The sequence below is a fragment of the Hordeum vulgare genome, chromosome 3H (assembly GCF_904849725.1).
Source record: "Hordeum vulgare subsp. vulgare chromosome 3H, MorexV3_pseudomolecules_assembly, whole genome shotgun sequence".
NCBI lineage: Eukaryota > Viridiplantae > Streptophyta > Magnoliopsida > Poales > Poaceae > Hordeum > Hordeum vulgare.
The window spans coordinates 571,408,592-571,424,215 of record NC_058520.1 but is presented as its reverse complement, the minus strand read 5'-3'; the positions used below and the strand labels follow the sequence as shown (position 1 = coordinate 571,424,215).

The 15,624-nt window shown below is 45.0% G+C and overlaps 1 protein-coding gene, 1 non-coding gene and 1 pseudogene across 2 annotated transcripts; 1 reads left to right on the top strand and 2 right to left on the bottom strand.

Moving 5' to 3' along the window:
* Positions 1 to 7,349, top strand: part of LOC123442065 — a 158,869-nt pseudogene extending 151,520 nt beyond the window's left edge.
* On the bottom strand, positions 5,610 to 5,712 carry LOC123445903. The gene has a single exon (XR_006631256.1). It is a non-coding gene; the product is annotated as a U6 spliceosomal RNA (small nuclear RNA).
* A 1,472-nt stretch (positions 7,350 to 8,821) lies between the features above and the next one.
* On the bottom strand, positions 8,822 to 15,257 carry LOC123445210 (leucine-rich repeat receptor protein kinase MSP1-like). Its single transcript, XM_045122168.1, has 3 exons — positions 15,151 to 15,257; positions 13,079 to 13,196; positions 8,822 to 12,745 (listed from the first exon to the last, which is right to left on the bottom strand). The coding sequence occupies exons 2-3, from the start codon at positions 13,088 to 13,090 to the stop codon at positions 8,825 to 8,827; spliced, it is 3,933 nt and encodes a 1,310-aa protein (XP_044978103.1). The 5' UTR covers positions 13,091 to 13,196; positions 15,151 to 15,257; the 3' UTR covers positions 8,822 to 8,824.
* Between the last annotated feature and the right edge of the window lie 367 nt (positions 15,258 to 15,624).

The window sequence follows — 15,624 nt, the reverse complement described above, 5'->3', positions numbered from 1 at the left end:
TATGCAACTTGTATCCTTTTTTTGCTGAAAATAACAAAATTGCACCTGTGCTGAAGCTTATCACTTTATCAGCAATTCAACTCTTATTTGTTTCCATATCAAATGTAGGAGGACAATCAAGATGATTGGCTCAGCAAGTTGCCCGATGAAGTTTTGCTCAACATTGTCGAGCGACTTGGTATCGCTGACGCCGCAAGAACCAGCGTCATTTCCAATGTTGGAAGCAGATCCCTGCTATGCTCTCAAAGATTGTCGTAACGGTTGATTCTTTTGAGCGCAAGCACGAAGGGAGAAAAATAACCGATGATGCACTACTCGAATCGGCATATACCCCGAGTGCCACTGACACTCGGTAAAGGACCAATAACCGCTGGCAAAGCCTTTGCCGAATGGTGCACTCAACAAAGGGCACCCGACGTACACCTCTCATACAAACAGGAATTTACCGGAAGTCAGGACACGCAGTGGCGAAGGCAGGAAAAAAAATTAGATGTGGCGGAGCTTACGAAAGGAAAAACTATGTATAATACGAAATCTTACTAGATACTATATACGGACATGTTACTTTGTGTTAGCAATCACTTGGATGAGGATAACTAGTCATCAATTTATCATCTATACTAACCAGCAACCAGTCCCGGCATACAAGCAGCTATCTATTGATCTACAGTAGTGTGTTCGCTCAAATCTGAAAATTGTATTAGTATATATAGTGTATTATCTTAGTAAATGCGGCAAGTTAGGTGTGGCGGAGGCCAAAGCTAGCCAGATAGCTGGCTCCGCCACTGAGGACACGGACACTCGATAAAGAGTTTGTCGAGAGCCAAACAGTGACTCTAGGCAAAATAAAGTAGCCAACGGACGACAGAAGGGGACGGCGGTTGCCACGTGACGTAACTTTGCCGAGAGGGACCCTCGGCAAATACGACCAATAAGAAAGAGCCACGTGTCCAGCTCCTGACATGTGGGTCCCGAAGAATAGGCCGAGTCACGAGATGGCATTCCCGAGTGGTACGCTCGGTAAAGATGTTGAGTAGAATTGAAAAAAAAAACGATGATGATTCATACCCGCAGCTTACAGTGGCCCCAACTCGCGAGCCCTTCGACGGCCGCCAACTCATTCAAGTTGCTGCACCGCGTCGCGCCACCACGTCATGGTCGGAGCTTGCAATGGTCCTCCTCCTGCTCCTCCTATTGTTCGTCTTCCTCCCGTCGCAACGGTGGTTGCTGCTGCTCCTGCTCCTCCTCCTGTCGCAATGGTGGCTGCTGCTGCTCTTGGTCCCGCTCTTGCTGCTGCTGCTCTTGGTCCCGCTCTTGCTGCTGCTGCTCCTCGCCAAGGAGAGGAGACGAGGAGAGAGATCAAGAGGAGATGAGGGAAAAGGAGAAGGAGTTGTTGCTCCTCCTAAGGCCTCGTTTGGTTAAGGGGGATTGGGGAGGTTTTGAGAGGGAGGGATTTCAGGGGATTGGGTGAATCCCTTTGTTCCACCCAATCCTCTCAAATCCCCGGGGTTTTGCTTCCACTAGTCTCCTGAGGAGGGTTTTGAAACACATGGATAGAAAGGGATTGAAGGGGAACGGAGGGGATTGGGCTAAGCAAACCCCTCCTACCAAATGGGCGCCCGAGGATTTGTGGGGTTTCTGGCCCTCCCAAGTATTTTCCTCTCTAAACCTCCCCAATCCCCCTTAACCAAATGAGGCCTAATGGACGTTGTTGTTGCTGCTGCTCTTAATGAACGCTGCTGCTGTTGCTGCTCACCAAGGAGGGGAGGCAAGGGAGTGGGATGGTCCTCGACCAATCAGACAACAACGAATCTTTAACGAGTGTTGCACTCGGAAAAGCTTTGTGTTTTTTCTTTATCATCTTTCTTTCAAATTTTACATATTAATTAGTCTGTAAAATCTTCTCAAAATTTTACCATGCCTTGAAGAAGTCATATGGATGAACCATGCCTATTTACAAGATTTTTCGAGTTCGGTTGCATTTTTTTTCAAATTTTAGAAACAACAAAATTTATTTGCGAGGTCGTATCTCGGCATCTTCATGTTTGAAATCCATTTTATTTTCTCGGACTAGTTCCATGTATGGACTCAATAACACATTTATGATTTTTCAAAAGAAAGTCTTCAATTTTCTCATGCACTTGCAGTTCAATTTTGAATTACTTTCGGAAAACTGGTGTAAATTCATTTAAATGTACAAAAGTAGCTAGAAAACTAGAAAATATATGAAACTTGGGAATTGTGCATGGAATATGGTCTACTTACTGTGATAATTGGATTGGTGCCATTTTGCAACTTCATTTTTGTACTTGCTTCACAAAAAACACACATTTTTGACACTTATAAAATGAAAATTGATTTTTTGTATAAAAAAGTAGGAAACTCTATTTTGCAACATTTTTTATAATGCCAATATGCACCCATGTATCTAATGTGGGAACATTATACAATAAATATGTCCACCGCCTTAGTCATTTGAGTTGAATGCCATAAATGTACAAACATGATAACTCATTTTGTGAAGGATTTTTTAAAAAAAAATGACATATTCAAAGTTTTGTATTTTCCATATTAACTAGTGCACATAAAAGGAGTCCATGCGAAGGTATTGGATTTTTTGAACTTTTATTCATTTTCTTTCATTTTTCTCAAAGCTCGGTCAAAATGGTCAGCATGACTATTCATAGCAAGGTGTCGAATCTTTCCAAACTATAAGTGGTTCTTACATATAGTGACTATTTGTTTACCTAAAACATATTTTGCTATGTTTTAGATAGAGCTATCACACACTTACAGTTCAAATTTGAATTACTTTTGGGAAATCAACATAAAGTCATTTCAATATGCGAAATTGGCTACAAAACTAGAAAATCCATGAAACTTCGGAATTGTGAATAAAATATGGTCTATTTACTCTGATAATTGGAGTGGTGTCATATTGCACCCTGTTTTTGTACATGCTTCACAAAAAATACTCATTTTTTGACACTTAGAAAATAGATTTTTTTTTACAAAAAAGATAAAAACTTTATTTGACAACATTGTTTGAAATGGCAAGATGCACCTATGTTTATAATTTGGGCACATTATAATAAATTATGCAATGAATGTGATCATCGCCTTAGTTATTTGATTTGAATGCCATCAAGTTCAAACATGATAGCTCATTTTGTGAAGTTTTTTTTTCAAATTTTCCATATTCAAAATTTGGTATTTTTCGTAGCAACTACTACACATAAAAGGACTCCATGCTAAAGGATTGCATTTTTTAAACTTTTATTCATTTTCTTTCATTTTTCTCAAAACTGGGTCAAAATGGCCAGCATGACTATTCATAGCAGGGGTTGGATCTTTCAAAATTATAAGTGGTTCTTCCATATAATGACTACTTATGTATCTAAAAACATATTTTGCTATTTTTTAGGACAGGACTATCACACACTTGCACATCAAATTTGAATTACTTTTGGGAAATCGACATAAATTTATTTAAATATGCAAAAATTTGCTACAAAACTAGAAAAATCCGTGAAACTTGGGAATTGTGAATAAAATACGGTCTACTTACTGTGATAATCTGAGTGGTGCCATTTTGGACCCTGTTTTTTTTACTTGCTTCACAAAAAATACCCATTTTTGACACTTAGAAAATGGAAAAATATTTTTTTTGTACAAACAAGTTGAAAAATTTATGTGACAACATTGTTTGAAATGGCAAGATGCACCTATGTTTCTAGTTTGGGCACATTATAATAAAGTATGCAATGAATGTGATCATCGCCTTAGTCATTTCGGACTAAATTTTTACATCACAAAAAGTGTAATAAGTATGGCCTCCAATGAAAAAGTTCTTAACATGAAAATTATCCTTCTCATCAAAATGAACAACTTTCATTTTTGGACCATCTTCATCGAAGGTATTATGCAACCTATACAACCAAAACCTATACAACATATACCCCTTTTGCCGAGTGGGACACTCGGTAAAGACCCCCTTTTGCCGAGTACGACACTCGGCAAAGCCCTGTCTGCCGAGCTTTGTTGTTTTACCGAGCGTTTTCTCCCTGACACCCGGCAAAGTACATGTTTGCCGAGTTTTCCTTTTTTGCCGAGTGTTGCTCTCGACGTATATGAGTTTGCCGAGTGTACGCGGTTTGGCTCTCGATAACAAGCCTGGCACTCGGTGTATAGTGAAATTCGAGTATTGATGATGATGATGATGATGATGATGATATGGTTTGGACCAACACCGACGTGCTTGAAGCAACCAGGAGCATACTGAAAAGAAGGGTTGAAAGTCTATGTTGCAAGAACTAACTTTCATTGCAGTTGCTTCCTTGACATATAGCGAGTTTACAACTGCTTTGGCCGAAGCCGCAGCACAAACAATCAAGGCCTATATCTCACGAATGTTGGTTGATTACATATCTCTATCTCTAACAGTGTTCCTCAAATCCCTCAAGTTGTCTAATTAAGTAATTATTGATGGCTTAGTGAATCCATCTGCAACTTGGTCTCTTGTAAAGATGAATCTGGTGACAAGAAGTTGCATGCAACTCACATACGTTATCGACGGAATAGGAAATATCTGGATGTGTTAATGTAATGTTCCAACTACACTTATAGTGTGAAGAATCATTTGGTCCTAACAACTCTCCATCTTCCATAAAGTAGTGAAATTCTCGAGGATACAAAATTATAAGTTGGGGATTGCAACATGTTTGAACTCAAAGATCCTACATGTTTGCATTCAGCTGTCAGGTGCGAGGTTGGGAGAGCCTATCTCGCTCGCCATCCCCTCGACCTTGCCGCAACGTTATAATATGGGACATTTTGAAGGAATCAAATCGGGTTGTTCGTTAGTTGACTGTCTGTGATTTGCTTGTGAGGGTGCGTGAGAGATTGTCAAAATCAATAATGCTAGTTTCTCTAACTTTAGAAATCGCTCACCGGTCACTCAGTAATAAGCTTCTCCTTAGTATCAAAAACGTTTTTATATTATAAGACAGAGGGAGTAGAAACAAATATTATATGTGTAAATTGAAACTAGAAGCTTCCATTTTTTTACAGGGCAAAAACTTTCATCTTCAATCCATGTATACATAGATTCAAACCACAAGCTTTCGTCAAGTGTGTGGTCATGTAGATACGGTCAAATACCTCCACATGCCACTGACCCATCTTCAATCCATCAAGTGTACATAGATTCAAACCACGAGCTTTCGTCAAGTGTGTGGTCATGTAGTTACCGTCAAACCCTCTGTTGGTGGTTATTCATGCATGTATCAAAAATTTATACTGCATCTTTGTGATTCTAGCTTATGCGAAATCTTCAAAAGAAAAAGGGGGCCAGTTCATAAGTGGAGCTGCAACACCAATAGGACTTGTGTTAAAAAAACACCAATAGGACTTCGTTGTGAGAAAAACAGGGGTTACAACGGAAGTAGGGGCCTATTTGTGACGAAAAAGACAACCTGTAGCCGAAAAGGCATGATATATAAACCAGAAAAGGACCTATCTGTAAACGCTCACAAAGAAGAAAGGGCGTGGAAGTAAGGTGCCAGGGCCATATGCCTAAGAAGGAAAAGGACCCGCGCGCGAAATGTCGAAAAAATTTGGACCATTTCTCGATTTGTGCGTGTCATCCTTGCGCAGGGGCCATGCTAATCTTCTCTGTATCGTTCCAATTTTATCGGATGTCCCCGAAGGGACGATGCTAGCCGTCGCGACCGAGCTTATAAGCTGGATGAGACTCCCCTCGGTAGCCGAGGTGGTACTAAACATATCAGCGGGTCTGTTGCCCATCCGCCTGGCCGGTCTCCCAGCAGCTGCCTCGCGTGGGCTGCATCCCCTTCCGCGGCCCGGATTCGGTGGACAGCCCAGCTAGTTTCTCCTCGACCCAAACTCGATGCCGGCCTCTTCGTTCATTTTATTTCTCCCCGTTCACGGGAGAGGCAGGATCCAACTCAGCTGTATAACTGCCCGGTGATCGTCCCGGCAGTATCCAGATTTCGGAGGAGACCAGCACCTCCCGAGACATCGCAAAACCTGTCAAATACATAAGCTGGACCAGAAACTCCGTTGAACTGAAATCCAACAAGGCGAAGCTGTTTTCACCAGTGATCGAGCAGAAGCAAGAATAACAAAATTGCGTCTTTCTGCGGAAAAGTATGTGACTTGTACCTTTATTTGTGGAAAATAACAAGACTGCACCTGTGCTGAGGCTTGACAAGGATGCAACTCTGATCTGCTTCCATATATCAAATGTAGGAGGACAGTCAAGGTGATTGGCTCAGCAAGTTGCCTGACGAAGTTTTGCTCGACATTGTCGAGCGGCTTGGTATCGCTGACGCCGCAAGAACCAGCGTCCTCTCCAGACGTTGGAAGCAGATCCCTGCTATGCTCTCAAAGGTTGTCATAACGGTTGATTCTTTCGAGCGCAAGTACGATCGGAGAAAATTAACCTATGATGATGATGATGATATGGTTCGGACCAACACCGCCGTGCTTGAAGCAACCAGGAGCATACCGAAAAGAAGGGCTGAAAGTGTATGCACCACTCACCTGTTGTCCGTTGGATTCTACTTGGGAGACGAGTCCATTTTCATTGTCCACGCTGTTGCCAACACCATAGCAACACAAAAGGTTGCTTCAGTCGAGTTTACAATCTTGACAAAGGTGCGTAGACAACGTACCAACAATGAAACGCTCACTTATGGGAGGCAGTTCATGACTTTCTTTATTCGTGTCCAGACACATTTGGTGGTCCTGCACGCCTCACGCTAGAGAATTTGAGGTTAGGTGAATCGGATTTTCCCAAAATTTTCAGTATATGCAAGCAACTGGAGTTGCTCTCCATCTACCGCTGCGACATGGGGATTATGTCTTTGCTGGAAGTAGAACACCCGCAACTCAGTGAATTAGTGATTGCCTTTACCAATCTTAACAGGGTTGATCTGAAGTGGATACCAAAGCTGACAATGGTGAAATTTGACCTTTTTATATCTCAAAAATGACCCCTTCTGCTTTGGCTATGTCCCTCTTCTCCAGACTGTGAGCATCATCAATATGGGTCGTTCTTGGCAGAAGATGCTCAATTTAAGTGAGTTGCTTGGTAAAACCGCCATAGGCAACCTGCATTTGGACTTCAATTTAAGTGAGCATCATCTTATAACGTGTCAATGGTGTTTGTTTTTCCAAGTCTATGTGGTGTTTGTAATAATCAGGTTAATAACCAAATAATATGGAGGCAATGAATAATACTGATACTTTGTGTCATCATGTGTGTTAAAGGCCGGGTACCAAGCTGTGCTTTGCTGGGGCAGCGATGGCTGTGATTCTTCACGAGGTGCTCCCAGACAGTTTGGAATCAACACACTATCTATAAAGATAAGTAAACGAAAATAATCAGGGGTCACCTATAGTGGCCCTGTGCCCTGGCAATGGCACCGGTAGAACTCCATCTTTTTGCATAACTCTGATACGGGATAATTCGCACGGGCTCAGATGCTCCCGCTGACGAAAAAAATAAAAAGAAATACTAAACAAATTCAAAAAAATCCAAATGTTTTTTGAGTAGTAGACAATTTGATGCGCAAGGTTTGCTCCAAATTTCACATCATTTGGACATTCGAGCATCTCTCAGCAAAAAAGACAAATTGGGTCAAAAAAATTGTAAACAGTGAACCTTTTTCACAGACCCAGATTTTGTCTTTTTTGTTGAGAGCGCCTCAGATCCCCAAATGAACTCAAAACTGGAGCGGGCCTCGCGCATCTAATCATCTACCACATACAAAAAAATTGGATTTTTTTGAATTTGTTTTGTATTTGTTTTGATTTTTTCCGTCGGCCCGGGTGCAGATGCACCCGAGAGCCAAAACGCCACACTCTCTGATACGTTCTTTCAGATGAACTGTGCATCACCCAAAAACCTAAGGCCGGGTCATTGCCTCCAGAAGCTTCCTGTTGCAAGTTTTCAAGCCGCAAGTTTGCATCGTCGTTGACAAATGTCGTTTCCTGCTGACGAGCTTGCAGATTCAACAGCTTTGCATGAGGTATTTTCAAAATCTCCATGGAAAAACTTTGGCTCGGAGGCCAGCCAATCTCCATGCGGTGGAAGATCGACAGAAGGAGAACCAAACACCCCATCCGTTCCTGTGCCAACAATACCGGTTTCCTTAAAGGTCAGACCATGTTTCCTGATGGCCTGTCAAGGCATGAACCTCTTGCATATGGTGGCATGGATTGCACTGAAACTAATGTAAGCGGTAGCTGTCATTTCTTCTCAAGATTCAGCTGGCCTGGCAATACATGGTACTGGTGTCAGTATGGTATGGCCACATGAACCTGAAAGAAAGAATGAAGAGCAGAAGAGCATGTTCTGGCAAACAGATAAGCATAATCTGTACTAGGAGTTCTATGGTGCACTGCGACACAGAAAAAAAAACAGTTAAAGCAGAAGCCACAGCAAACTGGCGAATAACGTGAGTATTAGAGCTCTGGATCTGGCAAAACAGACCCAAAAAAAACATGACCTGAACTATGAGTTCTCTAGAATGCATGAACAAAAGAAAGGAGAAGTGAACTTTCAGCACAACCATCTTCAGAGCTTGTGAAACACTCATGCTGCCATGAGTGACTGACAAAGACAACACATGAATCAAGATACAACAGCATTTGTCCCAACTACAACCTGAACATGAGCCACACTGGTTTATCTCATTACAATCTCCGGCATTTGTCCCAACTACAGCTACAAGTTACCTACCATCAGCCTACATTATTACATTACATCACTGTCAAGAACAGTGCTACGAGGCCAGCCCTATGCGCCCCTGGACACCGTCACCACCAGAGGCCCGCACTCCATTGCCTGGGTTGTCTTGAGGCCCTTCACCACCTCCACCATGCTCGGCCTCTTCCACGGCTCGTCCGCGGTGCAGTCCAGGGCAATGGCGAGCACACGCACCATCTGCTCCCGCCACACGCCTGAGACTGGCAGGCAAGGATCAAACAGCTCGTTCCTCGTTCCGCGGGCGATCATCCATCGTGCCCAGCCAACAAGGTTCCCACCCCCCTCCACATCTTCCTGCCCTGTGGGTGGCCGTCCTGTGAGCAGCTCCAGCATGACGACGCCGAAGCTGTACACGTCGCCTTTCGTGCTGGACTTCATCGTCTGGCCATACTCCGGAGGAATGTACCCAAATGTACCAGCAATATCGGTGCTGACATGAGTCTCACACGCGCTGATTATCCTTGCAAGGCCAAAGTCGGAGACCCTCGGCTCGAAGTTCACGTCCAGCAGGATGTTGCTTGATTTCATGTCCCGGTGGATGATATGAGGCACAAATCCTTCATGAAGGAAAGCAAGCCCGTGGGCAGAACCGAGGCAGATCTTGAGACGGTCTGGCCATCCAAGTGCTTCAACTGCATCTGCTCGGTTCCTCAGCCATATCTCAAGGCTCCCATTCTCCATGTACTCATAGATCAGGAATCGTTCGTCGCCACAAACACAGTAGCCAAGCAGGGGAACAAGGTTTGGATGCTTCACCTTTCCAATGGTCTCCATCTCAGCAAGGAATTCACGGTCACCTTGAAACTGATGGCCACCATGAAGCCTCTTGATCGCGACTCTCCCACCTTCAGGGAGTGCCGCCCTATAGACAGTGCCGAAGCCACCATCGCCTATGATGTGTTCTTTACTGAAATTCTTTGTGGCTTTCAGTATATCATCAGCTGTGACCCGCAACAGTGAATGCTGAAAAGTTGCGAGATTGATACTCAGAGGCTCCCGCGACTTCCTTCCTAGGAGCTCATCACTTGAGGTTGGCTCAACGGTAGCCTTGGCCTTGCTGGCAGGCACAATAATCAATGATCTGTTCCGCAATACTTTGCGTCTCAGATAGAACACCAGAAGTGCTAACACAATGATGACAGCAAGTGAAAGGGCACAAATGATCCCTAATCTTCGAACTCGATGAGATGGATGAGCCACCCTATGACCAGTGCCATTAGTGGAACAAACACCTCCTGCTGCACAATCTGCTGAGCTGTACATGTCGATATGGTTACCAGAGAAGTTAGCAAATGTGAGGCCAAATATATTGCAAATACCACAAGGAATGACACCATAGAAATCATTGCTTGAGAGGTCAAGATAGTTCAAAAGGCTGAGATCAAAGAGTGCTGATGGTAAGCTTCCAGTGAGGCTATTGTTGTGGATATCAAGAGAAGACAGTTGTGTAAAGTTTGAGATAGACTCATCTAGGGTCCCTGAGAAATGGTTACTGCTTGAATTGAAGAACAGCAGTGAGCTTGAGGATTCTCTGTCCATGGGACAAAAGAACAGAATACTCCCAGAGAGATTGTTATTACTGACATCCAGGCGGTTCAGATATTTGTTGCACAGCAAAGACTGGGGTAGACTTCCAGCAAGTACATTACCGGACAAGTCTAGCTTTGAAATTTTGGGAAGAATTTGGCCTATCTCAACAGGAATGGCGCCATTTAGGTGGTTATTTGATAGAATAAGGCCTTGAAGTTGTATCAATGGTGCGGACCAAGGAAGCATCGGTCCAACTAATTCATTAGAGGACAGATTAATGCTTGTAAGATTTGTCAGTTCACCAAGCTCTGCAGGAATAGTGCCATTTAGCAAGTTGCCTTGCAGGTTTAGCACCATCAGCATGGAACACTTCTTTATTGCTGCTGGAATCTGACCAGTCAACAGGTTGTATGACAAATCAAGAAGGCCGTTATGCTGCACAAACTCTGAGTCAGGGTGAACCTCATTTTCAAACCCCACACAGATCTCAGCAGGAATAGCACCAGAGAGCTGGTTATAAGACAAAATCAAGCTATTGAGCAATGTCAAGTTAGATATGGCCCTCGGGATGTGCCCTGTCAGATTATTAGAGCTTAGGTCCAGTGTTGCAAGGTTTCTGCAGTTGAAGAGTTCTATTGGAATGTTCCCAGATAACCCATTGCCATGCAGAGACAGAATAGTCAGATTCCGTAGATAGCCGACAGACTTTGGTATGGGTCCTTCCAAATAGTTATTGTCAATCTGCAATCTCTGCAAGCTGGACAGCCTACCGATGCTATCTGGGATCTGGCTGGTAATCTGATTATTGCTGAGAGAGATCTGCAGAAGAGTTGATGACTCCCACAACCTGTCAGGCAGCATTCCCGTGAAATTGTTTAGGGACAATTCCAGGCTAACTAAAGGCAGCTCAGCCAGGTACCCTGGTATCTCCCCATGAAGATGATTACCTAGCAAGTTCAGCTCGGTGAGATTTGTGCATCCTTTAAAAGTTTCCTCGATACTTCCAGTCAGATTGTTATCATGCAGTATAAGGGATTGCAGGGAGTTGGCTTGACACATCTCAGCAGGGACAGGACCTGAGAGACGGTTGGATTCTGCAGAGAAACTGAGCAGATGCTGCAATGGCAGCACTGGCAAAGGTCCACTGAACAAGTTTTGACCAAGCGATATAGATCTTGCATGTGCCCAATTCCTCATCCAATCTGGAATATTACCAGACAGTTTGTTCCCCTCCACAGAAAAAGAGATAACAGTTTCCAGTTCTGCAAGTTCTTCAGGGATGAAGCCAGTGAAGGCATTAAATGACAGATTTATGAGAGTAATCTTCTTGCAATTACTTAGTTCTTTCGGTATGCTCCCCCTGAGCCCTGCATTCTTCGCAATCAACTGTGTCAGATTGCCAAGCAGACCAATGGATGTTGGGAGTTCAGCATCGAAGTGGTTCTCTGATATGTCAAATTCCTCCAGGCTTACAAGACCGCTGATGGACCAAGGAATGGAGCCTGTGAGTTTGCATTCAGGGAGCAGGAGTACTTCAAGCCACTTCAGATTACCAATTTCTTCTGGAATGCTTCCAGTGAAAGCATTTTGGCCCAAAATTAGCAGCCGAAGATTCTCCAATTGACCAATCTCCCCGGGTATTGGCCCCACAAAATTGTTTGAGGACAGATCAAGTGACATAAGGTTCACCAATGAGCTTATTCCAGAAAATATTAATCCACTGAGGTTATTCTGGCTTAGGTCAAGATGCAACAGCTGAGACAGATTACGAAAAGCTGCTGGTATCGACCCATTTAGGCTGTTCATGTGAAGGTCCAGGAACTCTAGGTTCTGCAGACTGCCCAACTCTGTAGGAATGCCACCAGAGATGGAATTCCCTGATATGGAGAGCTTGGTGAGATGCTGCAACTGAGCAATTGCAGGGCTCAGTTGTCCATGTAATAAGTTGTTGTCAAGCACCATTTCTTTCAGCATCTTCAAGGTATATAATGAGGCAGGCAGGGGCCCAGTAAGTTGGTTATCGTTCAGTTCTAGGTACTGAAGACGCTGCAAATTCTCCAGGGTGTCTGGAAGCTCACCAGTAAACCCACACCCACTTAAGTTCAGCAGAACAAGCGACTCGAATGCCCCGATGCATGAAGGAAACCGGACGTAGAGTGGCATGGAGGACAAGTCTATGGCCACAACGCTACGCCCCGAACAGGTTATACCTAACCAGCTGCATGGGGGAGTTTCTGAATCAAACCAGCCGCGAAGGAAACCTTTTTCTTCAGCAATTGAGTGCCTCAGAGTGAATAAACTTTTTATATCACTTGATTCAGACATGACAGAACTGGGGATGAAGATCACAAGAAGAATAAGAAGGCAGATACTTCGAGATCCCATTGCTATTATGTTCATTGGACTTGTGTAACGTTCAGTCTGCAAATAAAAGATAAACATGTCAGCAGCTTTCAAAAGAACCACATAGCACATGATATGCCAAAAGTTCGTCATGTTCACTATGTCAGTGCGAAAACAATGAGATGTGATGCAGAACAAAAAGAAATCCAAGTTTTCATTTATCTTATGAGAAAACAACAATAGAAGTAATAGTAAGGGTTTTATTTATTTGAACCAGACTAGACGTTCAAGGCTTCGAAACAAACGGCTTGTTTATTATAGAACTTGGTAGATTTTAATCACACCTAGATGTAAATGAGTAATCAAAAGTTGTACAAGCATACATCTCAAGCAGGGATTTACACTGACTACCTTCTCAATCATATGATGCTCTTTCTTTGCTGGCGTTAGTTACAACAGAGATACAGTAGACGTAAAGCTCAACTCAATCAAATGTAATACGCTCCTCTCAGAAATACACCCTGAACTCCTGAAGAAAAAGAAGAAACAGCAGTCAGCTTCATGTAAGTAATGCTCAGGTCAAGGTACAAGAATGAGTAAACAAGCAAGCACGTTCTAGTTCAGTCAACATCACACAACAAAACAGAAGAACCACAAGTTACAAATACTCTCACTTAGCACTTGCCCCTACCATCTAGCCAGGAGACCCGGGCATTGCCGGTGGTGTTGTGTCCAAAAGAAAGAGCACGCTACCATAACAAACCCAGGAAACACAAAGGAGAAAACAGCAGCACAAGTGGGGAAAAAAACCTCCCTAAATCCAAAGAAGCAGGGGAGTCGGAGTGTAGTACACGGGAGGATGCCCATGAAACATTCATCCACCACAAAATTCACAAGCCACTCCACTGTTTTCCTATAACGAGAAATGCTATAGTAAATACTGCATGGTTGCGGTGCAGCTTTACATCAAGAGCAGATGGCACAAAACCAAGCATGCAGCGTCATAAATGCAGGCCGGGATGCCACCTCCTGCACAGGGAGGAAAGGAAAAGGCACGGACCGCAGGGCACAAGAAAGACCACTCCCACACACATCCCCTTCCCCACGAGATTCAGCAAGTGGCGACACATACGCAAGCCGAGCACAGAACAGTCGTGGTGCCCTACACCGCCGCGGATTAAATGACAACAACCACGTCAAATCATGCCCCCTCCCCATCCCACGAATCTCTGAAGCCTCTGACCGGGCTCTCTGATCCTGGTTCTTTAACCTGGGAGCCAGAACATCGATTGGACTGGACATTTCAAAGAGGCGATGGGTGACAATAACACAAACTTGAGGGGGGTGATTGCAAAAGGAGTTACTACCAGCATTTCTGCCTAAAGATGTCAGATCTTTTCTTCTTTGCAGGGTAAAGATGCCCACGCTTACATCTAATCTAAGCAAAACATTAAGAACCAGAATAGTACTGCTAATATTACCACTTGTGGAATGTTTTCTCCAGTGATTTGGGCCGTCATATGGGACCGATTTGTTTATGAGGAGGCTGACCAACCAAGTACGATTAGCAGTATATTAAATGTAGTTCTACTGCGCTCAAGGGTACGCACAAAACAAAAGTACAGCCAACCATGGGATGGAGTCTACACTCTACAGCTGCTGCAAAAGAGTAAGTACGTACGTAGCCCAAGACAGCACGAAGGGGCTGGGTTTAACTGAACTGACGCCACGACGGCGAAACCGGGGGCGGAATCTGCACGAACAGGAATTACTGAACACTTTTTTCATCAAGGGGAAAAAAGGCGAGCAAAACGAATGGAATTGGAACCGGGAACACCGAAGGTGAATTTTGAGGGGGTGAAATACAAATAGTAAGATTCGGTGGGACGAACAGGACAAGGAACAGGGAAAAGCACCGCAAAAACACCAAAAAGGAAGGGAAATGCTCTGTAGCGAGTACCGAGTTGCATATGGGATAACTGGAAGAACAAAGCCATCACCGAATGCTATAGTAATCAGGAAGACCCGTCACGGAGAAGCCGCGGTTATCATCCTCCACCGCCGTGAAGTTGCAGTCCTAGATTAGAGATTTATCCGCATGAAACCACTTATTCAAGGCTTCCTTTGGTTGCAGTGAGGCAAAACGAGGCCCAACAAAAAACGAGGATGTCGAGGCGCACAAGGAGAGTCCCTCTCTTTGCCATGGAAAGATCTACCCGGGCGGTCAATTTGGAGGAAATCGAAGAAATGGCAGATGGTTCCGCACAAAGTTGCAGACAATTCGCAAACGGAGTACTAGCGGGCAACTGGGAAAAAAAAATCCCGTATAAATCAGCAAGCAGATTGGGCCTTCTACCGCAACAACATTTGACAGCAGTCATCAGTCTACTGAAATCATGCCGCTGCTGCGATTAACCCGAGATGGCGAGAGCAAATAGCGACCACCACACGCGTGCGCAGGGCGGCGGCAGCAAGGTTCGTACCGAGTTGGTGCCGGGGACGCAGGAGCAGGGGCGCGTCGCCGCGGAGCCGACGAGCCGCTTCAGACGCCCGCTTCTCCGTGCGCTGGAGCCGGAAACCCAAGGAGGGAGGCGCGCGCTCCTGCAGGCATGGACGAGGGAGGGGCGTGAGTGAGCAGCGGGCGAGAGGGAGGGGGGCGCGGCGGCGGACGGGACCGGCCGCGAAGAGCAGGAGAGGACGATCGGCTGGCGTGCGCACCTCGCAATGCCGGGGCGGCGGCGCGGGCGGGCGGGCGGCGGCCGTCGGGTCCTCCGGGAGGGAGGGGAGGTGGTCAGGTGGGGTGGGGCGCGCACGAGAGGGGCGTGCCGCGTGAGGCGGCAGGCAGCGAGTGGGGAGGAGGAGAGGCGAGGGCGTACGTAGTCGCTCGCTGACTGGGGTTTGGGGTTTGTGGGGCGGGCGGGCGGAGGAGGGCGAGGCGGTTTGTTTCGGGTGGGAGA